At 51.5% G+C, this 26273-nt stretch overlaps 8 protein-coding genes and 2 non-coding genes across 10 annotated transcripts; 6 read left to right on the top strand and 4 right to left on the bottom strand.

Moving 5' to 3' along the window:
* Positions 1-496: 496 nt before the first annotated feature.
* On the bottom strand, positions 497-3159 carry EI90DRAFT_71006 (cryptococcal mannosyltransferase 1-domain-containing protein). Its single transcript, XM_039067979.1, has 3 exons — positions 1723-3159; positions 1214-1666; positions 497-1132 (listed from the first exon to the last, which is right to left on the bottom strand). Exons 1-3 carry the CDS (start codon positions 2947-2949, stop codon positions 824-826), a joined length of 1989 nt encoding a protein of 662 aa, XP_038924231.1. The 5' UTR covers positions 2950-3159; the 3' UTR covers positions 497-823.
* Positions 3160-4137: 978 nt separating this feature from the next.
* Positions 4138-4219, bottom strand: EI90DRAFT_t6. The gene has a single exon. It is a non-coding gene; the product is annotated as a tRNA-Ala (tRNA).
* Positions 4220-4374: 155 nt separating this feature from the next.
* EI90DRAFT_71372 (uncharacterized protein) lies at positions 4375-5150 on the top strand. Its single transcript, XM_039067988.1, has one exon. It carries the CDS (start codon positions 4576-4578, stop codon positions 4984-4986), a length of 411 nt encoding a protein of 136 aa, XP_038924232.1. The 5' UTR covers positions 4375-4575; the 3' UTR covers positions 4987-5150.
* Positions 4788-5894, top strand: EI90DRAFT_3029349 (uncharacterized protein). The gene is made up of 2 exons (XM_039058121.1): positions 4788-5694; positions 5759-5894. Exon 1 carries the CDS (start codon positions 5230-5232, stop codon positions 5548-5550), a length of 321 nt encoding a protein of 106 aa, XP_038924233.1. The 5' UTR covers positions 4788-5229; the 3' UTR covers positions 5551-5694; positions 5759-5894.
* EI90DRAFT_3011078 (uncharacterized protein) lies at positions 5794-6433 on the bottom strand (the record flags this gene model as incomplete). The annotated part of the gene is made up of 3 exons (XM_039056436.1): positions 5794-6032; positions 6181-6243; positions 6274-6433. 3 exons carry the CDS (start codon positions 6431-6433, stop codon positions 5794-5796), a joined length of 462 nt encoding a protein of 153 aa, XP_038924234.1.
* Positions 6434-7295: 862 nt separating this feature from the next.
* On the top strand, positions 7296-11408 carry EI90DRAFT_3029355 (uncharacterized protein). The gene is made up of 7 exons (XM_039058122.1): positions 7296-7559; positions 7612-8058; positions 8116-8262; positions 8320-8475; positions 8526-8555; positions 8621-9136; positions 9194-11408. The coding sequence occupies exons 1-7, from the start codon at positions 7413-7415 to the stop codon at positions 11090-11092; spliced, it is 3342 nt and encodes a 1113-aa protein (XP_038924235.1). The 5' UTR covers positions 7296-7412; the 3' UTR covers positions 11093-11408.
* A 159-nt stretch (positions 11409-11567) lies between these two features.
* EI90DRAFT_3029361 (uncharacterized protein) lies at positions 11568-12487 on the top strand. Its single transcript, XM_039058123.1, has one exon. It carries the CDS (start codon positions 11601-11603, stop codon positions 12081-12083), a length of 483 nt encoding a protein of 160 aa, XP_038924236.1. The 5' UTR covers positions 11568-11600; the 3' UTR covers positions 12084-12487.
* Positions 12488-12552: 65 nt separating this feature from the next.
* Positions 12553-12633, bottom strand: EI90DRAFT_t5. The gene has a single exon. It is a non-coding gene; the product is annotated as a tRNA-Ala (tRNA).
* A 445-nt stretch (positions 12634-13078) lies between these two features.
* On the top strand, positions 13079-14238 carry EI90DRAFT_2964283 (uncharacterized protein). The gene is made up of 4 exons (XM_039055482.1): positions 13079-13245; positions 13307-13750; positions 13804-13950; positions 14008-14238. Exons 1-4 carry the CDS (start codon positions 13108-13110, stop codon positions 14176-14178), a joined length of 900 nt encoding a protein of 299 aa, XP_038924237.1. The 5' UTR covers positions 13079-13107; the 3' UTR covers positions 14179-14238.
* EI90DRAFT_71507 (WD40-repeat-containing domain protein) lies at positions 14214-15872 on the top strand. Its single transcript, XM_039067989.1, has 4 exons — positions 14214-14243; positions 14301-14816; positions 14873-15574; positions 15624-15872. The coding sequence occupies exons 2-4, from the start codon at positions 14436-14438 to the stop codon at positions 15675-15677; spliced, it is 1137 nt and encodes a 378-aa protein (XP_038924238.1). The 5' UTR covers positions 14214-14243; positions 14301-14435; the 3' UTR covers positions 15678-15872.
* The last annotated feature ends 10401 nt before the right edge of the window (positions 15873-26273 follow it).

A 26273-nucleotide genomic window follows, 5' to 3' on the forward strand; every position in this document is an offset into this window, starting at 1 on the left:
ACTCGATGAGATCGGGATCTTCCATGAGGACAGCGGTAGCTGTCTTGTTTGTTATCTCGGATGGGCAACCCGACAAGATATGCTTCCACTGGTATTTTCCTCAAGGAGTCCCGTGTCGCCCGACCCTTGACGTATCCTCTTTTGCGCACACCACCTACAAACTGAGATAACCCCTCCCAAACCCTCCACCACCCACTTTCGCTTCCGCACCTGCACCCCCTAGTAAGAATACTCGGGACAGCCCCGAAGCCCTCATAATCAGCTAGCGGCCCTTTATGGGTTCACAAGGGGATGCTATTTCATCTTTACCGTCTGTCCCGGTCCTCCCTCGATCCTACACACCAGGTGGATCACACTGCAACGTGGTATAGAGGGATGTAGCGCTGTATAAGCACTATTGGTAACTGGTTCAATCTGGCGAATTTCCAGGGGGTGAAATGAATTCGCGACGATCGCAGGTACCAGGCATATAACACACGCGGCATAAAATGGAGGTTTAGGACTGCAAGATAAGAAATGAAGCTCGTCACTTCTACACTATCCTAATTCACGTCCCCACTATATACATTACATTGTATAGATAGATACGATAGAATATAATCTGTAGCTGTCCTTGGCACCCTTGCACACGCATCAAAGGAATAAAAAGAGAGAAGAAAAAAGGATGGATCGAACTTGATTTAGCTGCGAAATGGCGAAAGAAAATTGTGGAAGGTCAATAAGTGAGAAAAAAAAACAACGAAATACGAATTGGAAAAATGCCGACAGGCCAGCAGCTTCCAACCTCCACACACCACACACTTCCTATCCCCTTACGCCAAGATCAAGCAGTCTCCATCAACCCAGTCCAAGGCCATTCAATAATAGGATTCTTCCTATACGGCCAACAAACGACCCTCTGAGGCTTCTTCACCTTCCCCCAATCGATCAGTTCCGAATTGGATGTACCAGGTTTCAAAGGAGGTGGAAGCATCGTCGAACGGGTTTCTAGTGAGTTGGCTGGAGGAGGGTTAGGTGGGGGTGGGAATGGGAGAGCTTCGGACCAACGTGATTGGGCCTTGTCGATGAGTCTGTTAAAAGAGGGGTGATGATACAAGTCTTCCTCGTAAGTGACTCGTACGGATGGAACGAGCTGCCGACGAGTAGAGAAAAAAAAAAAGATCAGATCAGCTGGAGAATTAACAAAAAAAAAAAGATGGCTCGTAGCACGTACCACCCATCTATCGAATCCTGCATTCCAGAAATCCTTCGCGATGAGCTTACACTCGGAGGCAGCTAAGGGAAAAGGAGTATGACCGTCATCAGGCACAAACTCCAACAAAACGTGAGAGAAGAACGACTCACGACATTCATGTTTCTGCCTATCCCCTCCACGGAACATAACCTTCTTCCTACTTTGTCCATCACCGTCACCGTCACCTTTCCTCCTCCTCCCAACACTCTCACCAGGTCCAATCCCCAGAAAAGGTCTCGCATCCAAAGCCATCATCCCATTCCAACACGAATAAACAGGCGTGGGTTTGGCTTCTCTAAACATCGCTTTCCACTGTACGTCCTCGCTTGCATAGAACAGTTCATCGATCCCATCTCGTATTTCTGCGAAAAGATCGAGACGGGAACGGAGGGTGTTGCCGGAGAGGGATCGAGATACCCAGTTGTCATAGAACTGATGATATAAAGATAAGAACACGTAAGAAACATTGAGAGAAACGGAAAGCTAACCTTTGGACCAACATCGAACCAAGAGAATTGAGGACGTCGCCATCTATAATCTAATCCGCACGCAGCACTCGCCTCCTGAACGACCCTTTGATGTACCAACTCCAAAATGTCCGTCCCACACGTAAACACGTCGTTCACAAACACCACCGTCTCCACTCCCTCCACCTCGTCGTCGCTTTCACCACCACCACCGCTATGAACCCTCCCTTTCACCAACGGTTCAATCACCAAATTCCTGTATACCGAAAGTTGCCCAATCCTATCAACCCCTTCACTCCAATTCGTCGGCTTCTGATCCGAGACGATGAAATGTTCAACTCGAGCTCTCGTCAACACAGCCGCTAAATGAGCCATTCCACGATCCGTTCCATCTTTCGAACCATTTTCGAATATGGATACGATAACGCGTTGTGGACCAAGATAGAGAGCTGCTTGGAGTAAAGAAAAGGAGAGTGTATGGAGAATGTGGGCAGAATTATAGAGGTCTATGGCTATGAAGACTTTTCCGTGTTTAGATCTACTTCTGGTGGCGCTTGTTGTGATGTTGGTATTGCTAGTGGCAGGAGAGGAAGAAGGGGAAGGAGAAGAAAGAACATGTGATAAATGAGCGTAACGACTCCGAAACGGTTCCTCCATCGGTGAACTACACCGCAATTTAGACCTCCCAACGTTCATACTCTTCTCAAACCTCGATACGAGTTCCGCATATAAGCTTCCCAAGGTATTCTCAACCGTCACGTTCGAAACGGGATCAACGGTGAACTCGACTGGCTCAGGATGGGGTATGGAGGGTTGAACGTCAAAGACGTCGTTGAAACCGGGATCGGAGTAGAAGTGGAAGGTATAAATGATAAGAGGTGTTAGAATTGATAGGAAGATAAAAGAGCAGATGAGAGTTCGACGACGGGGACGGGTCGTGAAGGGGAGTTGGGAGAGGGGCGTTGAGAGTCGTGGAGAGAAGGGATGGGATGTTCGGCTTGGGGTTGAGCGAAGGAATGGAGTGGATGAAGTAGGTGTAAGCAAGGACGCAGTGCTTGCCGTAGGGATAGGGCTGGTGGTATCGAGGCTAAAGTGGTGGCGAGTATGATGAGTTCCATCTTCGTTGTGGTTACCGCTAGGAAGCAATGGTTGTAGGTCGACGAATTCTTCCGCTCGTTTGCTTTCAACGTCTTCAGCATCAAAGAACGACCGTGGACGTTTAGACACGAAATATCTAAAAAGCATCATCTTCTAATCGTAGCCAGGGTAGCCAGAGGCTTGAGCCTTCACAGTCTTCGCCACCTGCTTTGTTGCTTTCAGTTTGGAAGCTCAGCGCTTAAAAGGATGATGTGAAAGAACAATCAGAGAAGGAGAGAAAGACTGGAAGAGACGGGCGCAAGGGAGTTGGAAGCGAAAGGGGAAAAATGATTTACAAATGGATTCCAAAAGAAGTCCAGGGGTAACAGGATGCATATATTAAGTATTTATTACTGTGAAACCGGTTATACGAGTTTTGCAAGCTATGCATGCAGTGTTCCAGTACGAGCCGGTGCACAGGGATACCTTGGCCAGCGTACGTTACGGGGGGGGACAACAAGGTAGCTAGCGCGCGGGACGGGTCAGCCGCAATTGAGACTCGATTATATAATTTTTTACCTATTGAGTGAAGGATGTTCCACACTCATCAATGTCGAGAAAGGTACCTGATGGCGCGCACTGGCACTACAGCAGAACCCTACATATCCGCACAGTTGCCCCAAATGAGCGCTCTCTGCATCGGCGCCGACGATAACGCTTGTGGGCGATAGTGACGAACGTGTTTCTTTTCAAACAGATTGGGTTATGTAATGCATTATGTAATACGAACAGCCGCATTCCCGCGATCAGCGAACTGAATGCTGACTGCGGAGGTGACTGCGGAATCGTTTTCGCGTTACCACATCAACGCCGATCTTTTTTTAGAATGCCCAGTGCTTATAGGTCTATATATAGGTATTCCCATGCTCATCAGTGGCTCACTACTGTTGCACTCACAATCGACCGTAGAAGAACAACCTTCCCCAACGCTTCGAACACGAAATCCGACGATTTGCCTATTACATATATTATTACTATTCGGGACGTACAAATCGGGAGCTATGATTACATCCTATCCAACAATTAATTAATCTTGGAGCTCAATTGGAGCTCAAAACAACTTGTGACCCCCGTCCAGTCCACAGATTCGAGCTCGCTCCCAAATCATCTGAACCGTTCAGTCAATCTGGGCTGAACTACTGAAGGAACTCCTCTTCAACATAAACTCGAAAAAAGCTCACTTCAAGAAGTCGCTGCCGGTATTAAAAAGAAAAAAAAAAAGGTATCCGAAGGGTCTCCTCTTACCATGAGAATTCACCAAACAGACCCAATGGTGCAACCTCCATTTTCTTGCACCTTTGGAGAAGTTGGGAGTCGAACCCAATACCTCTCGCATTAAGCTGATGCTAAGCGAGCGCTCTACCAGATGAGCTACATCCCCTTGGATACCAGGCCGGTGGATCTCCTTAGAACTTCTTCATTATCTCTCGGCGCGACCTATCAATTCAGCATCGAAGCACCATAGGTAATGTGGCCCTCCACACATCATTGCACACCCTACATCAATTACCACGAGAAACGTCGCCGCGTTCTTATCACTACAAGCTAGGAGTACACCTGTGCAGCACATTCATCCACTGTGGCATGGTCAACACGACTCGACAACTTTAAACCCGCTACCGGATCGTAGCGGGAATTTATTCCATTGTGTAATGGGTGCGGGTATTAATTGACCCAAAATCATTAACTATTGTCTGGACTGCGAGTGAACCTTGCAACGCCGCGTTTCATTGACGTATGCAACTGCAATATCATGATTGGGTAGTTAAATTCGAATGTTTTCAAAGTTGTAGGAGTATTACGCTCAAGAGATCGCATCCCAAGCACCAGAGACGTATGGGGAAAGCAAACACTAGGATAAGTCCGGGCGTGCTAATGCTCAGCGGCAACACGGGTTGGCAGATGGCCGTCATCCTTGGGTTCCCCAGTATATTCGTCCTGTCTCAAGACAATCATAGGATAGCTACTGGACTGGTGCGAGACGTCCCAATATACGCGTTGGTCTGTTCACTGAGTCCTTGGGTAGTTTTGGCGAGCAGCACGCATCGTAAAATTAGGTCAGCGAATCTCCATCAAAGAGGTCCTATCGCAGATTCGCGATTTAATTTGCTGTTGCAACCGATGAAGCGGATGGTCGACGGCCCATGATAACTTGCGCGGAAAACGAGGCACTTCCAAGCTGGGACGCCGATGACTGCTTTGTCATGATGCTAGGAAAATCAAAAGACACCAACTCGCCGGAAAGCCGGTTGGACCAACACCTATGTTCTGGGTTCTGGGCATCGTTCGGCCGTAATCCTCTCGGCATGCTTATGGCGAATTAGGAAACGGCAGTCGTACCTGCCACTTCCCGAAGAGTGTCATATAAGGTCTTAACTCTGTAACTGGGTGATGAAGGCATGCATGCTCGCGATTTTGTCCGGAGTAAAGCTCCCTATGGTGTGGCAGCAGAGTGAAAGAGGGATTGTGACAGTGGGATGGTCATCCGATGCATCAGCAGTGGGTTATTTGCTCGTTCGTGTAGTTTATTCTGGCCAACACATGTGTATCTCCAGGAAATTGGAAATACTGCATCCTGGAGTCCAGATGATTTCCGCTGTTGGTTTGGATGCCGGGGATATGGAATTGGTCTATGGGGTGAGCAATACAGATCTGGCGGAAAGTGGGGAGACAGGATCGCCTCACGACTGCAATATTCCTACTGATCATTAAAAGAAGGAAACGTGGGGCGAAACTCCGTAGGGAAGGCAGAGGACGCGTGGCTCATCATCATCATCATAGGCCCCGAGACCGTCAGAAGAGAGAGCACGAGCCCCCGAGGGAATGTTGGAGGGAAAGAGACCTTCATTACAGCTACTAGATATCCAATATATGAGTAGGTATCACACGGTTGCGGTGGATCAAGATGAAACTCTCCGACCATTAGGTGAGGAAAGATTTGCGTGAATCTCCAGGTTACTCCGTCGACGGGTTAGGAATCCAATGCATTGCATTCTGACCGGACTTTGCCTTTGGCAAAGAAAAGTTGGCGAGCAACTTCAACACATCCCCGTTTTCCTTTTGAAGAGCGGACAAAGAGGGGGGCAATCTGGTGAAACAAGTCGAGGCAATGGATCGAACGGGCTCACTACGGGCAGGCAAGAAGCTGGCTGCAGCGAAGCAGACCAAGTTTCGTGAGGACTCCAGCTGAGCCCCTACATAAGACCATACATAGAGTACACTTGTATTCATGCAGTGGCGCAGATGGAGTTGTAGCGAGGAGACAGCCTCGACAAGGGCCGAGACTTGTGGATCGAGTGTGTTGGAATACAAGTCATGACGCCGGCCCTGCAACCTGCACACATTCCGACACCACCTCTTTGACGCGTTTGCGCGTCCCCCAATCTGTAGCATAGCCCCAGTGTACTACAAAACACAGTAGTCAGTCATAATAACTTAACTTTTTCGTTCGTCTCTCGTTATTGCTCGAGCGTAGACTAGCCGCTGGGGCGCTGTGTCCAGTCATAACAACAGAGTACACGACCCAGGCCGGATCAGAAAGCACATCCACGGAGAAAGCAGAGTCCAGACAGGCGTAGGAGCGCTTTCTGAACATGACAAACATGCAAGTGGTAATCGGGTAATAAAGGATGACGTCAATAGAATGAGATAGAACAACGGGAACTAACGGGCTCCTGAAGGTCACAGTTCCGTTCACTTCCTGCAAGACCAAAACATTGTTGCCTGTGTGCGCTCAACAGGCCGTTCTCACTCATCCACTCGATCAGATCACAACATTTAGACGCGTTTGTAATTCAAGCCGACGGGCGGAAGCAAACATTCCCGGGAAGCTAGCGAAGTCGAGATCTTCGAGGGTCAAGGCATTCAAACGGAATTCTAGGGCTCCCAACAATTCGGTTTCGGTTAGAAACTGAGCTGTCACTGACAAAATTACCGGTTCCATTTTGAAGCATTTTATGTATTGTGCCTTCATGCTGTGGTATTCAAACTGTTGCAAACCACGGTTTACAGTACAACTTTGAGTTGGAGCACAAGGCAATCATTGGGCTCGGTTTCGGTTAGAAACCGAATTGTTAGGAGCCCTACGGAATTCCCCCTTATCTAAGCGCGGCAACGATGTCACAGACTTCCCACTTGGCGATCACAAATAGGGAAGAGCCGTGCACCGGGAGGCCCAAAAGAAACGTTATTGGCTAAGAACATCTCCGCTTCAGGAATTGCAATGCGTCCGCAATTTGCAAAAAAACCTGCGCTATTCAATTTGATTGGATATATCGGAAGCATCACAACGGGTTGGGAGAATATTGAACGCTTGTTGTAATACATGTAAGGGTACAGGCGCTCCCATCTTGGGTCATCGAGCGCTATCGGCAGACCCTGGGTCCAAATTGGATACGCCGCTTTTTTTCAACATGTGCTATTCTTATTGATAAAAATGGTAAGTCCAATGCTGTACGGCACGTTGTCCCCACGTTACCACTTACCAGTCCAAGCGCACTGACCAACCATTCATCTTCAAAGCCTCCATGCCAAACTGAGGCTTCAGCCTCATCCCGTAATTTCCGTGTCGCCAGATGCGCCTCCAACGTATTCAAGAAGCGGACGAGGATGCCGACTCGGTTCATCAACTGGCGAACGATGATGCACTCTCACCGGGTGGGTCATTTCCGCCGGGCACGATTTTTCTTCATGGGGACGAACTGATTGAAGATGAATCCCCAGTGAGCACTGTTTGGTGCCTGGACATTCCACTTGATAACTCATTTCTCCAAGGAGAGTTTTTTTGAAGCGGGATTGGGCGTGAATGTTCTACATGACATTGAGCCAATCGAGGACGACGATGGTGCCAACCCCCTCACAGGCGCACAACAACCTTCACACACGCGGATTCCTGGTTTAACAAATCTCTCCAACTTGTCACTCACCTCCGTCTTTTCGACCTTTTCTAGGGGATCAGTTCTATCGTTGCGGAGCGCTGGGGTCACATATTCCCTGAAGGATCTTTGTGATCAAGTCATCGAGAAGCACATCTGGCTTCAAACGGCGAGGATAATCAGTACATCCTGCTATCAGGATCGAAATGTCATTCGACACCGCTACCTGATCTTACAGTTACAACGTCGGGGAAAAAAAGATATATGGATGCGGATTGATCGAAAGGCTGGATTGGGTATTCTCTCACTCGTGCGAAAAGGTGGTAAAACGCGTGCCTCTGATAGGGTGAGTTGTAGCTGTTGTCGTCTATCTGTTGCCGAATTCGCCGCTAAATCCTGACAGGCTCAGCTCTCGGCGTCCAAGGAGGAGCTCATTGGCAGGGGACGCCGGGAGAATGTCCAAATATTCGAAAAGCCGCCCTTTCTTGGTGATTTTGGAGTCTTTCTTCGCGTTATCTCTGAAGAGCTACTAGAGTACAAGATCTGGCCGGTACGATCCCATGGTGATATGTACAATACAATATGCTCATGAGCATGATCACTCTAGGAGAACTGCTGGATGTTCTGTTCACTCCTGCAGGAGCATCTTGGCATCTCAGGACACGGACGTTACCAAGTCGGCGGTCCTGTCGCTCGAAACATAGCAAGTGAAGTTCGAACGAGAGTATCTGAGCAAGTGGCAGCCCATGTAACGCCTATCACGGTAAGCCATGTATAGCACAATAAATCATTCGATTATTAATCTGGTAGAAGATTATGACATCATTACACAGCTCGCTTTGGGTATATAGATCTGTTTACCGTGTCGCTCTTTGAAACTCACCGTTTGATTCCCATTCCTGACACAGACTTTTAGCCCTCGGTGGCAACCCTTAGGCCTTGCGAAGCCGATCGGGTGGCTTACTCATTCGATTGGATCATTTCTTTCCAAATTCGCCTACCCAGCGCAAGACGAAGAAACTCGTCGCCGTTCGCATGGCATCCTGGAATGGATCACAAACTCCCCACTTGTCGCTCACTTAGAACAGAGCGATCTTCATTCTTATATTGCTACACACTGCATCGAGACCCTTTGTCATTTGCCAGAGGAAAATGTTCTCCAACTCCCCAACCCTTTAATCCTCAACTCCGACATCCCAGACCTCCCCCGTCAGATTCAATCAAAAATTTCCCCCAATGTTCAATATTCTGTGCTCTATGGCCTCTTACATGTAGTGGAAGTTGAAAACCCTTCTACGGAACTATTTAGCAAATTAGAACTGTTCTTTGCTGGATCAGTGATCAAATGGTTGGAAATCTTGAGCCTGCTAGGGGCGACAAAGAATGCTCTCGTCGAATTGGATAAAATTGTCGTTTGGTATAAGGTATGTGGTCTGCCTTTGATCGCCTAATCTTATGAGATTCATAACGCCAGTGTGTAGCGTCAGAGCCGTCGATTACAAGACCAGAATCTGAAGGAGTCTTTACTCGGATTGCTATTTCAATGCCGTCGCTTTACCCACCAATACTATGGGGTCATTTCGGCTTCCGCTGGACATACCATACACTCAGCCTTGTCTCACTCACCCGAACCAGAATGGCGAAGGCGATACTACAAAGCTTCCCCTGAATGCCTCCCAACAGTGCGATGGACGGGTTCTGTATGGGATGGTTTCCTTACGATCCGAGAACACACCGGATGGGTCTGGTCGGTCTCATTCTCGCCCGATGGATCTACGGTAGCCTCGGCATCCAGCGACGAGACGATACGGATCTGGGATACATTGACAGGAGACGAACTCAAAGTGCTCCGAGGGCACACCGGGCCGGTCTGGTTGGTCTCATTTTCGTCCGATGGATCCAAACTAGCCTCGGCATCCAGGGACGAGACGGTACGGATCTGGGACGCGGAGACAGGGGACGAGCTCAATACCCTCCTAGGGCACGTAGGGTGGGTCTGGTCGGTCTCATTCTCGCCCGATGGCACCAGGCTAGCCTCAGCGTCCAATGACAGGACGGTACGGGTCTGGGATGTAGAGAAAGGGGATGAACTGAATGTCCTCCGAGGGCACACCCAGTCGGTCTTGTCGGTCTCATTCTCGTCCGATGGATCCAGGCTAGCCTCGGCATCTGTAGACGAGACTGTTCGGATCTGGGATGCGACAACAGGGGACGAACTCAAGGTCCTCGAAGGCCACGCCGGGTGGGTCTCGTCAGTCTCATTCTCGTCCGATGGATCCAGGCTAGCGTCGGTATCCAGGGATGAGACGGTACGGATCTGGGATACAGAGAAAGGGGACGAACTCAAGGCCCTCCGAGGGCACACCGGGTGGGTTTTTTCGGTCTCATTTTCGTCCGATAAATCGAGGGTAGCTTCTGCGTCCGGTGACGGCACGGTACGGGTTTGGGATGCAGTGACAGGGGATGAACTCAAGGTCCTCCGAGGACACACTGGGGCAGTCTGGGCGGTCTCATTCTCGTCCGATGGATTCAGTCTAGCTTCGGCATCCAGGGACAAGACGGTACGGATCTGGGATGCAGTGACAGGTGACGAACTCAAGGTCGTCCGAGGGCACACGGGTTGGATCTCGTCGGCCGCATTTTCACCCGATGGATCCAGGGTAGCCTCGGCATCCGACGACGAGACGGTACGGATTTGGGATGCAGTGACAGGGGAGGAACTCAAGGTCCTTCGAGGCCACGCTGGATCTGTCTTGTCAGTCTCATTCTCGCCCGATGGATCCAAGCTAGCCTCGGCATCCGGGGACGGGACGGTACGAATCTGGAACGCAGCGACAGGGAACGAGCTCAAAGTTCTCCGAGGGCACACCGGGTGGGTCTTGTCAGTCTCGTTCTCGCCCGATGGATCCAAGCTAGCCTCGGTATCCAAAGATGAGACGGTACGGATCTGGGATGTAGTGACGGGGAATAAACTCAAGGTCCTCCGGGGTCACACCGGGTGGGTCTTGTCAGTCTCATTCTCATCCGATGGATCCAGGCTAGCCTTGGTATCTGGTGATGAGATGGTACAAACGTGGGACGTAAAGACTGGGAAAGCGATTCGTATCGATGACAATTTCATCCCCTACCTAGATTTATTCTCCGATCCAAGCACATGCGACTGCTCATTTGCAGAAGTTAAACATGGACCTAACCACACTCACCTGTTCATCGGAGCATGTGGGACACCTCATTTTATTGCCCCTTCCCATATAAGTGGCATTATAACCACTTGGAAGATGTCACACGATCGGCAAGCCCTTGCTATTAGTTTGGATGATGGAGGACTCTTCCTTGTTCAAGCCCCCAAAATATACCGATGTGTTGGACATGGACCGTAATGATTTGATTGGTCGGTCTATCAAGAGCTAAGATAACCTTGCCACATCCAATATCCCATTTTGATGACCGATGAATATGAGGTCACTCCTTGTGCACGCACCCGCGTTCCCATTGGTTTTGTTGTAACGACAGTGACAGTCTGTGTCCATTCAGCGCCATGTCCTATAACGAGAGGCACGATATTTATTTATATCAATATTCGCTCATTCTTTTTTTTCTTTCAGTTCTACTGCGTTTGAGACTGAAGTTTGTCTTTCCTTTATCATTATTTCATTTTATATCTTGCTCAATACATATCTGTAATAACTGTGCAACGCGATACTTATATTAGTAAAGTATCGGCTGCCAGAGCAAGTCCCATCCTTATATACATAAACGCTGGCTCTACGCCACTGAAGTGAAACCGAGAGTGTCAAAGCGTGAAAACAATGGTGAGTAACAACACAAAGGGAAACCTCTAGGACGAGAACCCACCTTGCCGTGGTCTAGAGGCTCCCCCGGCGCCCAATGTGGTTAGCTGGTTTTGGGTCTAAGAGGTTCTCCTTTGCCGCGATGGATAACGGCGTGGACAGCACTTACACGTTGTGTTATCCTGCGTTGGCCTTTTTCACCTTTCTGTGCCACCTTTTTTCCACCATCTTCCACTTTCCTACCATCGTGCTCGCAGCGACTAGAATCCTCGGGCAGCCTTTTCTTTCCCTCTTCACCAATTGCGAACTCGGGTGGTTTCTAAACCAGGCGGCTCCCATGTGGGCGCATAACGGTTTTAGCTCCCCTTGTTCCCGAAGCGCGGTTCTCCAACAGACCAAGAGGCACGAAGGCGTTCGTCCGGCCAACATTCTCAGGAGCCGTTTCAACTATCCCGTTCGCCGCGATACTCCAAAGCATCAAGAGGCACGCTTCGGCGTCTGGCCAACAATTCGAGGAGCCGGCATCCGTAACACGCATAGAAAGTACACTCCCCTCCGGAAACGGTGCAGGAATCCCTAGATTCCGAACCCACGCAACCATATGTTTTACTTCTCTCTTTGTACATAATTTCAGATCTTTTGATCCGTGCCCTTGGCGCCTTATTCGGGCAGCCTACACGTGCACGTTACATAAATATCCAGAACTCACACACACACACCCACACGAAGGGAAAGAGAAAGGTTGGATGGCGATCACGCCTCAAAGCGCTCCCGCCTCCCAAAGCAAGTGTGTGCGGCCTGGGTACCTTGCCTTGGCAACCTTTGTACCAGGCAACCTTCGGCCCTGATCGCAAGTGGCGTTGGGCTGCAGTTTCCAACAATATCTACCGAGTTTTTCTCCATAGATCTTCATCACGTTAGGGATTTAAGTCTTAAATCCACAGATTTTGACGATCTCGCAAGCTCATGCACGTAGGATGATGACAATATCAGTTTGGTCTTTTAAACTCGTGGGTACACGTACGTAACGATCGAAAAAGGATGCTAGATGGAGAAGTTGGGAGTCGAACCCAATACCTCTCGCAATGAGACATGCTAAGCGAGCGCTCTACCAGATGAGCTACATCCCCTGGCACACTGGCGGCCCCAGCCTCCCCATGAGATCACTAAGTTGTGACCGGCGTACGATTGCATGCATCTCATGTGCGCGTGTATGGCAAGGCAACAGCTCGATACGCTCCTCTGGCAATATTATAGAGGCGGGTCACCTGCCTACCTCTGGCAATAGCAACTAAAGAATCAGCACAGCGCAATTAGACCCCAGCCCAAAAACCTAGTAAGTACGTTACAGGTGGTAATGGTGCCATACATTCTGCACCCAATGAAAGACCGTTGAAAAGGCCAAGAGTTGGTGTTTGAGAAGTTGGAAAGAATGAACATTACTCGAAGAATTCAGTGACGAGTCCGAGGACGTGAAAATACCGAAGAATTATGTAGTCCGCAGTGACTTGCCGCTTCCGGCCTGCGTGTGAAATCGATCAAAGATCACCGTTATGACTTCCCAGTCCAGCGCAGCCCATCTTGGGCCTCTTCGCTGTCGCTAGATGTCCCTCCTACGCATTGAAGAAACGGACGAGGATGTCAACTCGGTTCATCATCCGGTAAGCCGCGATGCGTTCACCTCTAGTGAGGCGTTTCCACAAAGCACTCATGGGGTCGAACAGGTCGAAGACGAGTCCCTAGTGAGTGCTATTTAACGCTTGGACATTTCTCACTTGATAGGTAACTGAATCGTTACCCCAGGAGAGTTTCTTTGAGACGGAATTCGGCTTGAATGTTCTACAGGCTATTGACCCAATCGAGGACAACGATAGTACTAACTTGGCCACAAGCACCCAACACCCTCCTCTCGGGCGGACTTTGACTACTTTCTCTAAATTTTCCCTCGTCTCTGCTTTTTCAACCTTTTCCAATGGATCGGTTCTGTCGTTTCGGAGCACTGGGGCCATATATCCCCTGGAGGATCTTTGCGATCGAGTCATCGACAAACACATGTGGCTTCAAATGGCAAGGATCGTCAGCACGTCATGCTATTCTCAGTATCGAAACTTCGTTCTGCACCGCTTCCTGATCTTTCGGCTATACCGCCCGGAGAAAAAGGACATATGGTTGCGAATTGATCGAAAGGCTGGATCAACTATCCTCTCACTCGTGCGAAAAGGTGGTAAAACGCGTGCTAACGATACGGTAAGTAGTTCGTCGTCAATTTGTTGCCGAATTTGGTGCTGAACCTCTTACAGGCTCAGCTCTCAGCGTCGGAGAAAGACCTCATCGGGAAGGCACGCCGGGAGAATCAACAAATATTTGATAAACCGCCATTTCTTGGTGATTTCAGTGACTATCTTCGCGTTATCTGCGACGAACTACGGGAGTATAAAGTTTGGCCCGTATGTTTCCGCGGTGATAAGATCAGTGAAGCGCGCTCACGATTGTGAACACTGTAGGATAACTGCTGGATGTTTTGTTCTCTCCTACAAGAGCACCTTGGGATCTCAGGGGACGGGCACTATGCCTTCGGGGGCCCGGTTGTCCCTAACACAGCACCCCTTGTTCGAACCAGAATATCTGAGCGGGCAGTAGTCCATGTGACACCCTGCACGGTAAGCCATCTGTAATATAATCGGTCCGGAGGCTGTTAATTCGGCAGAAGATTATGACAGCACTACAAAGTGCGGCTTGGGTATGTAGACGTTATTGCGCTGCTTTATTGAAGCTCACAATTTGATCCCCACAACAGACCTTGATCCCTCGATGGCAACCTTTAGGCCTCGCGAAGCCAATCGGGTGGCTCTCTCACTCGATTGCGATGTTTCTTGCCAAAATTGCCCATCCAGCACAAGGCCTGGGTACAAGTCACCATTCTTAAGGTGTGATGGAGTGGATTACAAACTCCCTGGTTGTTACTCGCTTAGAAAAGAATGATCTTCACTCTCGGATCGCTGCACACTGCATCGAGACCTTTTGCCGTTTGCCAGAGGACAATGTTCTCCAACTTCCCAACCCTTTAATCCTCAACTCCGGCATCCCAGATCTCCCTTCTCAGATTCATTCGAAAATTTCCTCTGATGTTCAATATGCCGCACTCTATGGCTTTCTACATGTGGTGGAAATCGAGAATCCTTCAACGGAGCTATTCAGCAAATTAGAAACGTTCTTCGCTGGATCAGCGATCAAATGGTTGGAAGTCTTGAGCCTGCTTGGGGCGACAAAGAATGCCCTCGTTGAATTAGATAAAGTTACTGTGTGGTATAAGGCATGTGTCCTATCTTTGGGTGCCTAATCGTTAGATGATATATCACACCAATTTAGAGTCAGAGCCGCCAACTACAAGATCACAATCTAAAAGAATCTTTACTCCGACTACTGATGCAATGCCGTCGCTTTACTTACCAATTCCACGGAGTCATTTCAGTTTCCGCTGGACATATCACACATTCAGCTCTGTCTCATTCACCCGACGCAGATTGGCGAATGCGATACTGCGGACGGTCGACCGAGCACCTCCCAACAGTGCGAGGGAGGGCTTCCGCATGGGATAGTCTTCTTACTATCCGGGGCCACACAGGATGGGTCTGCTGGGTCTCATTCTTGCCCGATGGGTCTAGGGTAGTCTCGGGATCCTGGGACGGGACGGCACGAATTTGGGATGCGGTGACCGGTGATGAACTCATGATCTTCCGAGGGCATACTCAACGTGTGTGCACAGTATCGTTCCCGTCCGATGGGTCCAGGCTAGCCTCGGCATCTGAAGACCAGACAGTACGGATCTGGGATGCACTGACGGGGGACGAACTCAAGGTCCTCCGAGGGCACACCGAGCAAGTCTGGTCGGTCTCATTCTCGCCTGATGGATCCAAGGTGGCGTCATCGTCCCAGGACTCAACAGTACGAATCTGGGATGCGGTGGCCGGGAATGAACTCAAGGTCCTCCGAGGGCACACCATGTCAATCGGGTCAGTCTCATTTTCGTCCGATGGATCCAGGCTGGCCTCAGGATCCGATGATAGAACAGTACGGATCTGGAATGCAGTGACCGGCAATGAACTCATGACCCTCCAAGGGCACACCGGGATCATCAGGTCAGTCTCGTTCTCACCCGATGGATCCAGGCTAGCCTCCGGATGCGATGACATGACGGTGCGGATCTGGGATGCAGTGACCGGTGATAACCTCAAGGTCCTCCGAGGGCACACCAGGCTGGTCTTCTCGGTCTCATTTTCGTCTGATGGATCCAGGGTAGCCACTGGATCGTTTGACATGACGGTGCGGATCTGGGATGCGGTGACCGGAGACAAACTCAAGGTCTTCCGAGGGCACACCCACTTCGTCCGGATGGCCTCATTCTCATCCGATGGATTCAGGCTAGCCTCGTCATCCGATGACATGACCGTACGAATTTGGGATGCAATGACCAGGGATGAACTGAGGGTCCTCCAAGGACATGCCGGGTCGGTCTGGTCGGTTTCATTCTCTTCCGATGGATCTTGGCTAGCTTCGGGATCCAATGACAAGACGGTACGAATCTGGGATGCAATCACCGGAAATGAACTCAAGGTCCTCCGAGGGCACACTGAGTCAGTCAGCTCCGTGTCATTTTCACCTGATGGATCCAGGCTGGCCTCGGCATCTGATGATGAGATCGTCCGAATTTGGGATGCAGCAACCGGGGATGCACTCAAGGTCCTCCAAGGCCACACCGGGTCCGTCAGCTTGGTCTCATTCTCGTCCGATGGATCCAATCTAGCCTTGGAATCCAGTGATAAGGTGGTCCAAATTTGGGATGTAGTGACTGGCGAAGAAACTTATATAAATGGCAAGTCTATCTCCTATCCAGATTCATTTTCCAATCCAAGTACTATTCCCTGTGACTGCTCATTTGCCGAAGTCAACCATGATGAGCTTAATCACATCCACCTCTTTATTGGAGCATGTGGAACGCCTCACTTTATTGCCCCTTCCTGTATAAGTGACATTGTAACCACTTGGAAGATCTCTCACAATCGGCAGGCCATTGCCGTTGGTTTGGGTGATGGGGGACTCTTTGTTATCCAAGCTCCACAGATGTACCGGTGTGTGGAACATGCAACATCATGATTGGGCAGTGTTGTCTCTTCCATTGAATCTCGTAATTTTCAAATGTGACAGACTACTTGTACTTTGTCCAAACTTGAGGTCTCATATCAAGAAAGATAATGGAGAATGAGTGCATCAGTGAACAAGGCAAGGGTGTCATGAATGCGTGAGCGCTGGGTGTAAGGGTTGGTCTTACTACTGAATGACAAAGGTGCTAGAGAGGTTCAATTGCTTGTCACGCGCTCACGCACCCTCTGTAAGGTTTTGTACTCACGGGTAGTTTCTACCCGGAGCGTGTAGCTCAATCGTGTGTAGGGCCTAGTTCCCAGACCGTTAAAATATGCGCTGTATGGTGTTATTCACTGCGTTTTGGCCCAAAATTTCCACAGCCCTTTCCGGTGTCGGAAATATCAGTCCCATGTGATCCCAGCCTTTTCCGCAATGGAAATTTGACTCTTCTTATCCGATGTCGGAAATGATGGGGAAACCATGTGTCAAGAATTTCTTCATGCAATCCACTTGCTTTCCACTAACATCTGTCAGAGACCAGGTTCGGGACAACCCCCTAGTCTCTTCTCTACATCGTAAGGCTTCTGTCTGAAATTGGGACAACAACGTAAGAACGAAGTGCAGCACTCCACCGGAGTTGCTGAAGCTGAAGTCCTGCCCCTCCAACCTTACAAGCCCAGACGACTTTGTGTGCCCTTGCAGATCATCTGGATACGTGTCTGACATGTTCCTGACAGTATATATGAACTCAAATTGCTCTTACATTCTTTCCTTGCTCTGTCATTGTTTCACTGAAATATGTCTAGAGCTTATCAGACCTGTTCACAGACTGTCAGGGATGCGTCCGACTTCACCCTTGTCCACTGCCCAGGGAAAGTCATGGGGAAACCGGACGCACTCTCACGATGTGCTGACCACCTGAAGGGGAGAGATGACAATGAGGGACTGACACTCCTCCAGCCAGGCTGGTTTGAGGCCTGTGCGACAGAGGCAGTCTCAGTGGAGGGCGAGGAAGCAGATATTCTGGAGTGGATACGAGAAGTGAAGGATCATGATGAATGGGTGGTGAAGGCCATGAGGGAATTGTCAGGGCACACCTGCCTGACCCGGTTCCACCCGGACCCACCCGGGCCCACCTCACCCGCTCCCTGCTACCCATCCTTCCTCCCTCTTCCCCTTCTTCCCTTTTGTCAGGGACGTGTCCGGGGTAGAGGAGGCCCAGGTGAGACGCCCGACACTAGAAGCCTCGCGGGGTGTGGAGCGGGCGTGCGTACTGGCGGGCCCGGCTCAGGAGGCAGTCCCTGGCCACTTAGACTGAAGTGGAAAAGGGTGTTATTATTATTAGAAGGGAATACTATGTTACTTACCTGAAGTGGAAAAGGGTGAGAAGAAGGCTACTTCTTCGGTTCCCACTTCAGGTATGTTTATATACATGCGGCTTAGGTCACATGACGGGTGCCACGTCATCCTCGCATACAGCCATAGTCACCCGGGTGTCCCCGTGGGGGATCCCGAGGGCGTCCGCTGTGAACGTGCGAGCTGGACATGGCGGGGGTTGCCCGAGGCGCTCGGGCTGGTCATGTCGTGAGCGCGCTGCAGGTGGGTCAATGGTACATTGATACAAGGAAAGGTCGTCCATGTAGAATAAAGAGAAAATAAAGAGAAGGTGAGATAAGTAAAGAGAGAGTGGAATGGAGGAGGAAAGAAAGAGGAAGGGGGAAGGAGGTAGGGGAAGACTGGGTGGCGGGGTACCGGGTGAAGTGGGGCCGGGTGGGGCCGGGTCAGGTGGGTGTGCCCTGACACCTTTCCTCTTTCTCCTTTATTTCATTCTCCCTTTCTGTTTATTCTTTCTATTTACACGGACCACCTTCCCTTGTATCATTGTACTGTTGACCCATCCAGCTCGGACACCCCGGATGACTTCCCACTATGCATAGCACATGCATGTCATATCCATACAATCCCGACCTCCACTCCAGGCTCCTGGAACTCTGAACCTGACTTCCGGAGTCCTACTTCCCTTCCGTCACCTCCTCCTTGCCGACTCCCAAGAGGTTATCTGTCAGGGGACGGACCCCGGGTCCCCATGACCCCTCTCTACAGCCCACAGTCTAGCCTGTAAACACAGCCCATCTCAGGGCATAACTACTGTGGGTAAGAAAGTGTATAGATAAATGAAGAGTAGGCTACACTTGCCTACTGTGGGTAAGAAAGTGAGAAGAAGGTTAACTTCTCACTTTCCCACAGTGGCCCCAATATGGCGAAAACTTCCGGGGATACCCGGAAGTCACATGAGGTGGGATCCGGGGTCGGATCATGCGGCGCGCGGAGCGTGCGGTGCAGGAAGTGTGCAGGAAGTGGAGCGGGTCCGGACGCGGGTCCGGGTCCGGGCTAAGTCAGGGTATGTGCCCTGACATTATCCCACCTCCGGCTCTGACACCACCTTCGGTCCGACTCCGGAACATTCCGGGTCTGATCCCAACCTCGACACCTTCCAGATGAGTATGCAAAACCTATGCTCCCGACTCCAGACCTCCGCTCCGGAATCTTGTTCGCATCTCCGTCTCCGGAACCTCCGGTCTTAGCTCCGACCTCAGACTTTGACCCCACCTCCGCTTATACCCATTGTATTGGTTAGCTCATTCCATTTAATTATGTTTGCCAATATTCCGGAGTTTAACTTCTGAGTTCGGACTTTCCGGACTTACATCGGACCTTGCAACTATTGCATTGCTCCATTCAATTCAGTCAGCTGGCCATTCCCCACTCCCATCCTCCTTCCTTCCTCCTTGGGCCTTGGCCCTTCATTCCTCCTTTGAGAAACACCATTGAGTCAAACCCTTGACCCTCGGTGTTGTTCCTCTTTCCATCTCCCTTTGTCTCCTTTCATCCTACCCTTGTTCCTTTTGATTCTGGACCCCTCCTTATATACAATGTACATAGTAACTTGTAACCTCAGTCTGAAATCGATCTGAATTCCCCCCAAGAGACTTTCCCTCTGCTAGATCCGAAATTAGGGACCCCCAGGACAACCAGCAATGGCACAGCACTCTGCCTGAGTGTCAGGGACCGACCTGGGGTCGAGAGCGCCCGGGTGTATCGCCCGAGGCTGAGGGTCCGGTAGGTATGACGCGGGCGCGCGTAGCAGCGGGCCCAAAGCAGACAAGGGTCCCTGGCCACTAAGACTAAAGTGGGAAATGTGTTATTGTCATTATCAAGGGAAGTGTAAGCTACTTGCCTAAAGTGGGAAATGTGAGAAGAAGGTTGCTTCTCAGTTCCCACTTAGGCTGTGTTTATATACATGTGGTTGAAGGCCACGTGGGAAGCGCCACGTCATCCGAGCGCACAGCCACCTCCATCTGGGTACCTCCGTAAGAGGTCCTAGGAGCGTCCGGTGTGCGGGGGGTTGTCCGGTGTGTCCGGGTTCGGGCGCGTTACACTGCAGCTGGGTCAATGGTACATTGATACAAAGGAAGTCGTCCGTGTGATAAGAAAGGAATAAAGAGGAGAGAGAATAGAAAAGAAGGAGAGGAAGGAAGGGAAGGGAGAAAAGGGGAAGAGGGGGAGGTCGGGAGGAGTGGATGGTGGGGCACCGGGTTAGGTGGGGCCGGGTCAGGCGGGCGTGCCCTGACACTGAGTCACTGAGGCTGAGGTCCTTCCATGCTAAGTCTCCGATTCCACTCCGGAGTCATCTGAATCTGCCTGGTTCTAACAATGTGCCTGCAGCGGATGCCCTTGGGATCCCCCACAGGGATACCCGGATGGCTGCGGCTCTCCCTGTAGATGACGTGGCACTCGTCATGTGACCCAAGCCGCATGTACATAAATGTACCTGAAGTGGGAACTGAAGAAGTAACCTTCTTCTCACGTTTTCCACTTCAGGTAAGTAGTGTAGTCCTTCCTTTTAATAACAATTCATGTTTTCCACTTCAGTCTAAGTGGCCAGGGACTACAGTCCCAGATCGGGCCCATCAGTATGTGTGCCCGCTTCGCTCCCCGAGAGGGTCCCTCTGCTGGGCGCTACATCCGGGCCCCCTCCACCCTGGATGCATCCCTGACAGGAATTGGGAGAAGGGACGCTGAGGTCAGACGAGTGGGAAAAACAGGGAGAGTTGGTCCTCTACCAGGGTAGGGTGTATGTTCCGAAAGACCCACAACTCCGTGTCAGGGCACACCCGCCTGACCCGCCTCCACCCAGGCCCACCTCACCCGGTTCCCCTTCTCCCACCCTGCACCCCTCCTTCATACCCCTTCCCCCTCTATCCCTCTCCCACTTCCCCTTCTATTTCCATTTCTATTTCTATTTCTATTTCTACTTCACACGGACGACCTTTCCCTTATATCCATGTATTATTGACCTGCCTGCGACGCACACACGACGTGCCTAGCCCCGGACGGCCCCGGACGGCTCTAGGGTGCAACCTAGTGCGCGCGCGTGCAGCATACACCCTCGGGATCCCCCACGGGGACACCCGGGTGACTGCGGCTGTATGCGGGGTGACGTGGCGGACCTCATGTGACCCAAGCCGCATGTATATAAACACACCTGGGGTGGGAACCGAAGAAGTAACCTTCTTCTCAACATTCCCACTTCAGGTAAGTAGCATAGTTCCCCTTTTAATAATAACTCAACATTCCCACTTCAGTCTAAGTGGCCAGGGATCGCCGTCCCGCATCGGGGCTGCCAGTACGCACGCCCGATCCATCCCCCGTGAGGTCCTCAGCACCGGACGTTACGCCCGGACTGCCTCGACCGCGGACGCGACCCTGACACTCCGCCACGATCTGGTACGGCTACACCACAACGCGTGGGCGATGGGGCACCCAGGGCAATGGAAAACCTTGGAGCTCGTCTCCCATGACTACTGGTGGCCTCAGATGGCAGAGTATGTTGGATGATACATATGTGGATGTGACACCTGTAACCGTGTCAAAACCTTCCCCACACAAAAGGTTGGGAAGCTCACCCCAAATAAAGTCCCCACCCACCGCTGGCAGGTGATCTCAGTAGACATGGTGGGAGAGCTCCCAGAGTCGAAGGGATATAATGCCATCCTAGTTGTAGTGGACTGCCTGTCCAAATGTATCCACATGATCCCTACTATGACGTCCGTGGATTCGGCTGGTATTGCCTGGCTCTTCCTGGAGCATGTCTGGAAGCACCACAGGCTCCCCGAAGAGATCCTCAGTGATAGGGGAAGCGCCTTCGTCTCACGCTTCTCAAGGGGACTTGCAGACCTCCTGGGGGTCAAACTAACCCCTTCAACACCCTACCACCCCCAGACTGACGGACAAATGGAACGGGTCAACCAGGAGATTGAAGCCTATCTCTGGGTGTTTGTCAACCACCACCAGGACAATTGGGCGGACTGGCTCCCACTGGCAGAGTTTGCCTACAACAACCATGTCCACTCCTCCACCCATCAAACCCCCTTCGAGCTTGACACCGGGCAGCACCCCAGGATGGGGATGGAACCCACACATATGTCCGAGGTAGAAGCCGCTGACGCCTTTTCATCCAGGATGATGAAGATGCAGGAGGAGGCGAAGGCAGCTCTGGAGCACGCAGCGGACGAGTGTCAGGGCACACCCGTTTGACCCGCCTCCACCCGGGCCCACCTCACCTGGTACCCCTTCTCCCACCCTGCACCCTTCCTTCATATCCCTTCCCCCTCTATCCCTCTCCCACTTCTATTTCTATTCCTATTTCTATTTCTATTTCACATGGACGACCCTTCCCTTATATCTATGTATTATTGACCCGCCTGCGACATGCACATGACATGCCTAGCTCCAGATGACCCTGGATGGCTCTAGGGCACAACCTAGTGCATGCACGTGCAGCATACGCCCTCGGGATCCCCCACGGGGACACCCGGGTGACTGCGGCTGTATGCGGGGTGACATGGCGGACCTCATGTGACCCAAGCCGCATGTATATAAACACACCTGGGGTGGGAACCAAAGAAGTAACCTTCTTCTCAACATTCCTACTTCAGGTAAGTAGCATAGTTCCCCTTTTTAATAATAACTCAACATTCCCACTTCAGTCTAAGTGGCCAGGGATCGCTGTCCCACATCGGGCCTGCCAGTATGCATGCCCGATCTACCCCCTGTGAGGTCCTTAGCACTGGACGCTACGCCCGGACCGCCTTGACCCCGGACGCGTCCCTGACAACGAGATGGCCCACTACTACGACCGAGGCCAGGAGGCAGCCCCCAAGTACCAGGAAGGCGACCAAGTCTGGCTCAGCGCCCAAAACTATACAACCGACCATCCAACCAAGAAGCTGGACCATAAGTGGCTAGGTCCCTTCAAGGTCGTCAAAGTCGTCTCCCCGGCTGCTGTCAAGCTCCAGCTCACCGCACGGCAGAAGGGAGTACACCCAGTCATGTCCGTGACAAACATAAGACCCCACTGCCCAGACGAGATAGCAGAACGACCCCCTGACCCCCGCCCGGGCCCGGAACTCGTAGATGGAGAAGAGGAGTACAAAGTTGAGAAAGTATTGGACTCTAAATGGCTATGCCGGAAACTCTGGTATCTGGTAAAGTTCACGGGCTGGCCAAGCTCAGAGAACCAATGGCTCCAGCAGGACCACTTAGCCCATGCCCCTGACCGGATCAAGGAGTTCCACAGGACACACCCCCAGGTTCCAGGAAGAGAGGGAGAACCGCCTGGCCGCCTCGAAGCGGCTTAAGGGGGGGGGTGATGTCAGGGCACACCCACCTGACCCGGCCCCAGCTGACCCGGTCCCCCGCTACCTACTCCTTCCCTACTTCCTCTTCCCTTTTCTCTTCCTCTCTTTCTCCCTCCTTTCTCTTTTCTTTCTTTCCTTACTTATTGTCAGGGCACACTGTCACGACCCAACATATCCATCACTTCCATCAATGCATCCTAGTGCCACTTGGCCCATCCTGCCTGCTATCATCATCCATCCATCCATCCGTCCACCTGTCACCCTCATCTGCACTTCCTCCCCGCGTGCATACCTTCCAACCTAGGTGGCCTGCTTCATTGTTGTCTGCTTGCCAGCTGTCAGGGACGCATCCGGGGTGGAGGGGGCCCGGATGTAGCACCCGGCAGAGGGACCCTCTTGGGGGCGAAGCAGGTGCGCGTACTGACAGGCCCGATCTGGGACTGTGGTCCCTGGCTACTTAGACTGAAGTGGAAAATGTGAATTGTCATTAAAAGGAAGAACTACACTACTTACCTGAAGTGGAAAACGTGAGAAGAAGGTTACTTCTTCAGTTCCTGCTTCAGGTACATTTATGTACATGCGGCTTGGGTCACATGATGAGTGCCACGTCATCTGCGGGGAGAGCTGCAGCCATCCGGGTATCCCTGCGGGGGATCCTGAGGGCATCCGCTGCAGGCGCGTGTGCTATGCGTAGCGGGAAGTCGTCCGGGGTGTCCGAGCTGGATGGGTCAATAGTACAATGATACAAGGAAAGGTGGTCCGTGTAAATAGAAAGAATAAACAGAAAGGGAGAATGAAATAAAGGAGGAAGAGGAAAGAGGGAAAAGGGAGGAAAGGGAAGAAGGGGAAGAAGGGGAAGAGGGAGGATGGAGGATGGATGGGTAGCAGGGAGCAGGTGAGGTGGGCCCAGGTGGAACTGGGTCAGTGTCAGGGCTCGGTCCTCGATCAGGGACAGCCTGACCTCAGTCCTAGGTGTGTGCGGTGTCCCGGGTGGTTGGGCGCTAGACCCTGTCCTCAGCTCCTCAAACTCACTGAAGGGACTAAGCGGGGATTGAGTTGTCATGTATTACAGAGGGTAACTACAACTTGCCTAAGGGGGGATTGAGTTGAGAAGAAGGGTAAGTTTCCCTATTCCCCGCTTGGCTACTATAAAAGGGAAGTGTACTGTACAGTTCATAACGTGACTCCGGGTAGAAGCCGAGCATGTTCCCGCGACTCGGAAAAGGTGTCCTGGGTTAAGGCGAGTTGCTCGCCTTAACCCACGTGATTTTTCCCACAGGCTCACATGCGGGCTGAAGTTGTGAGAGGTATGTAGGGATGGGGAGGTCTGGGAAGTGGGGGAAGTCTGGGAAGGTGGTTCTGGGGTGTGGTTGGGTGCCCTGACAGCGGGGTCAGGGGTCGATCCCTGACAGTCAGGCGGGTGTGCCCTGACACCAGCTGGACAGCTTGCTAGACGGCCGGATGGTCTTTTCCCTTTTGTCTGCTTGCGGACTATTGTTCCTCCTTTTGTTTCTTGCTTTCCTTTTGTTGACCAAGTTTGCCGATATTAACTATTTGTTTCTTTCTTCATTCATTAATATCGCACTTGATCCGCCACTCCTTCTGGGCCGGTCTTATTTAGTTACTTGTGTTTATAACAAGGTTACACCGGATGTACCTCAGTTCGTCTATCAACTTGGATTCCCCCTCTAAACTCTTATCCTCATCGTAAGGCTTCTGTCTGAAATTGGGACACCAACGTAAGAATGAAGCGCAGCGCTCCACCCGAGTTGCTGAAGCTAAAGTCCCGCCTGTCAGGGACTTGTCCGGGGTCGAGGGGGTCCGGGTATAGCGTCTGGGACTGAGAGCCTGGCGGGGGGCAGATCGGGCGTGCGTACTGACAGGCCCGATGTGGGACAGTGGTCCCTGGCCACTTAGACTGAAGTGGAAAGTTGTTATTATTATTAAAGGAGAAATATTGTACTACTTACCTGAAGTGGAAAGTTGAGAAGAAGGCTACTTCTTCGGTTCCCACTTCAGGTTCGTTTATATACATGCGGCTTGGATCACATGATGGATGCCACGTCACCCTCGCACACAGCCGTAACCACCCGGGTGTCTCCGTGGGAGATCCCGAGGGTATCCGGTGCAGGCGCGCGTGCTGGGCACAGCGGGAAGTCGCCCGAGGTGCCCGGGCCGGGTACATGGTGGGCGCGCTGCAGGTGGGTCAGTTGTACATTGATACAGAGAGAGTCGTCTGTGTAGAATAAAGAGAGAATAAAGGAGAAGGAGAAAACTGAGGAGGGGAGGATGAGGGGGAAGAAGGGAAAGGGGGAGGAGGTAAGGAAGGGTGGACCGGCAGGGGGGTACCGGGTCAGGCGGGTGTGCCCTGACACCGCCCCTCCAACCTTATGAGCCTGGACGACCTCACATGCTTTGCGGGTCACCCGGATACGTGTCTGGCACGTTCCTGACACACACCCGCCTGACCCAGTTCCACCCGGGCCCACCTGGGCCCACCTCACCTGCTCCCCGCTACCCATCCATCCTCCATCCTCCATCCTCCCTCTTCCCCTCCTTCCCCTTCCTCCCTTTCCCCTCTTTCCCCTTTCTCCTTTATTTCATTCTCCCTTTCTGTTTATTCTTTCTATTTACATGGACCACCTTCCCTTGTATCACTGTACTGTTGACCCATCCGGCTCAGACACCCTGGACGACTTCCCGCTATGCCTAGCATGCACGCCTGCAGCGGATGCCCTCAGGATCCCCCACAGGGACACCCAGATGGCTGCAGCTCTCTCTGTAGATGACGTGGCACCTGTCATGTGACCCAAGCCGCATGTACATAAATGTACCTGAAGTGGGAACTGAAGAAGTAACCTTCTTCTCACGTTTTCCACTTCAGGTAAGAAGTGTAGTTCTTCCTTTTAATAACAATTCACGTTTTC

The sequence above is a fragment of the Cantharellus anzutake genome (assembly GCF_015039405.1).
Source record: "Cantharellus anzutake strain C23 chromosome Unknown EI90scaffold_1, whole genome shotgun sequence".
Taxonomy (NCBI): domain Eukaryota; kingdom Fungi; phylum Basidiomycota; class Agaricomycetes; order Cantharellales; family Hydnaceae; genus Cantharellus; species Cantharellus anzutake.

Bases quoted from the DNA above. Each gene is read 5' to 3' on its own strand.
- EI90DRAFT_71006 (XM_039067979.1), bottom strand. From the start codon at position 2,949: ATGATGCTTTTTAGATATTTCGTGTCTAAACGTCCACGGTCGTTCTTT. The intron at 1,667-1,722 runs GTTAGCTTTCCG...TTATATCATCAG, and splicing joins GGTTCGATGTTGGTCCAAAG to TTCTATGACAACTGGGTATC. The intron at 1,133-1,213 runs GTACGTGCTACG...ACTCGTCGGCAG, and splicing joins CAGGATTCGATAGATGGGTG to CTCGTTCCATCCGTACGAGT.
- EI90DRAFT_71372 (XM_039067988.1), top strand. From the start codon at position 4,576: ATGCAACTGCAATATCATGATTGGGTAGTTAAATTCGAATGTTTTCAA.
- EI90DRAFT_3029349 (XM_039058121.1), top strand. From the start codon at position 5,230: ATGAAGGCATGCATGCTCGCGATTTTGTCCGGAGTAAAGCTCCCTATG.
- EI90DRAFT_3029355 (XM_039058122.1), top strand. From the start codon at position 7,413: ATGCGCCTCCAACGTATTCAAGAAGCGGACGAGGATGCCGACTCGGTT. The intron at 8,059-8,115 runs GTGAGTTGTAGC...AAATCCTGACAG, and splicing joins AAACGCGTGCCTCTGATAGG to GCTCAGCTCTCGGCGTCCAA. The intron at 8,476-8,525 runs GTAAGCCATGTA...ATCTGGTAGAAG, and splicing joins CCCATGTAACGCCTATCACG to ATTATGACATCATTACACAG.
- EI90DRAFT_3029361 (XM_039058123.1), top strand. From the start codon at position 11,601: ATGTGGTTAGCTGGTTTTGGGTCTAAGAGGTTCTCCTTTGCCGCGATG.
- EI90DRAFT_2964283 (XM_039055482.1), top strand. From the start codon at position 13,108: ATGTCCCTCCTACGCATTGAAGAAACGGACGAGGATGTCAACTCGGTT. The intron at 13,246-13,306 runs GTGAGTGCTATT...TCGTTACCCCAG, and splicing joins AGGTCGAAGACGAGTCCCTA to GAGAGTTTCTTTGAGACGGA. The intron at 13,951-14,007 runs GTATGTTTCCGC...TGAACACTGTAG, and splicing joins GGGAGTATAAAGTTTGGCCC to GATAACTGCTGGATGTTTTG.
- EI90DRAFT_71507 (XM_039067989.1), top strand. From the start codon at position 14,436: ATGGAGTGGATTACAAACTCCCTGGTTGTTACTCGCTTAGAAAAGAAT. The intron at 14,817-14,872 runs GCATGTGTCCTA...ACACCAATTTAG, and splicing joins AAGTTACTGTGTGGTATAAG to AGTCAGAGCCGCCAACTACA. The intron at 15,575-15,623 runs GTACGGATCTGG...TGACCCTCCAAG, and splicing joins CAGGATCCGATGATAGAACA to GGCACACCGGGATCATCAGG.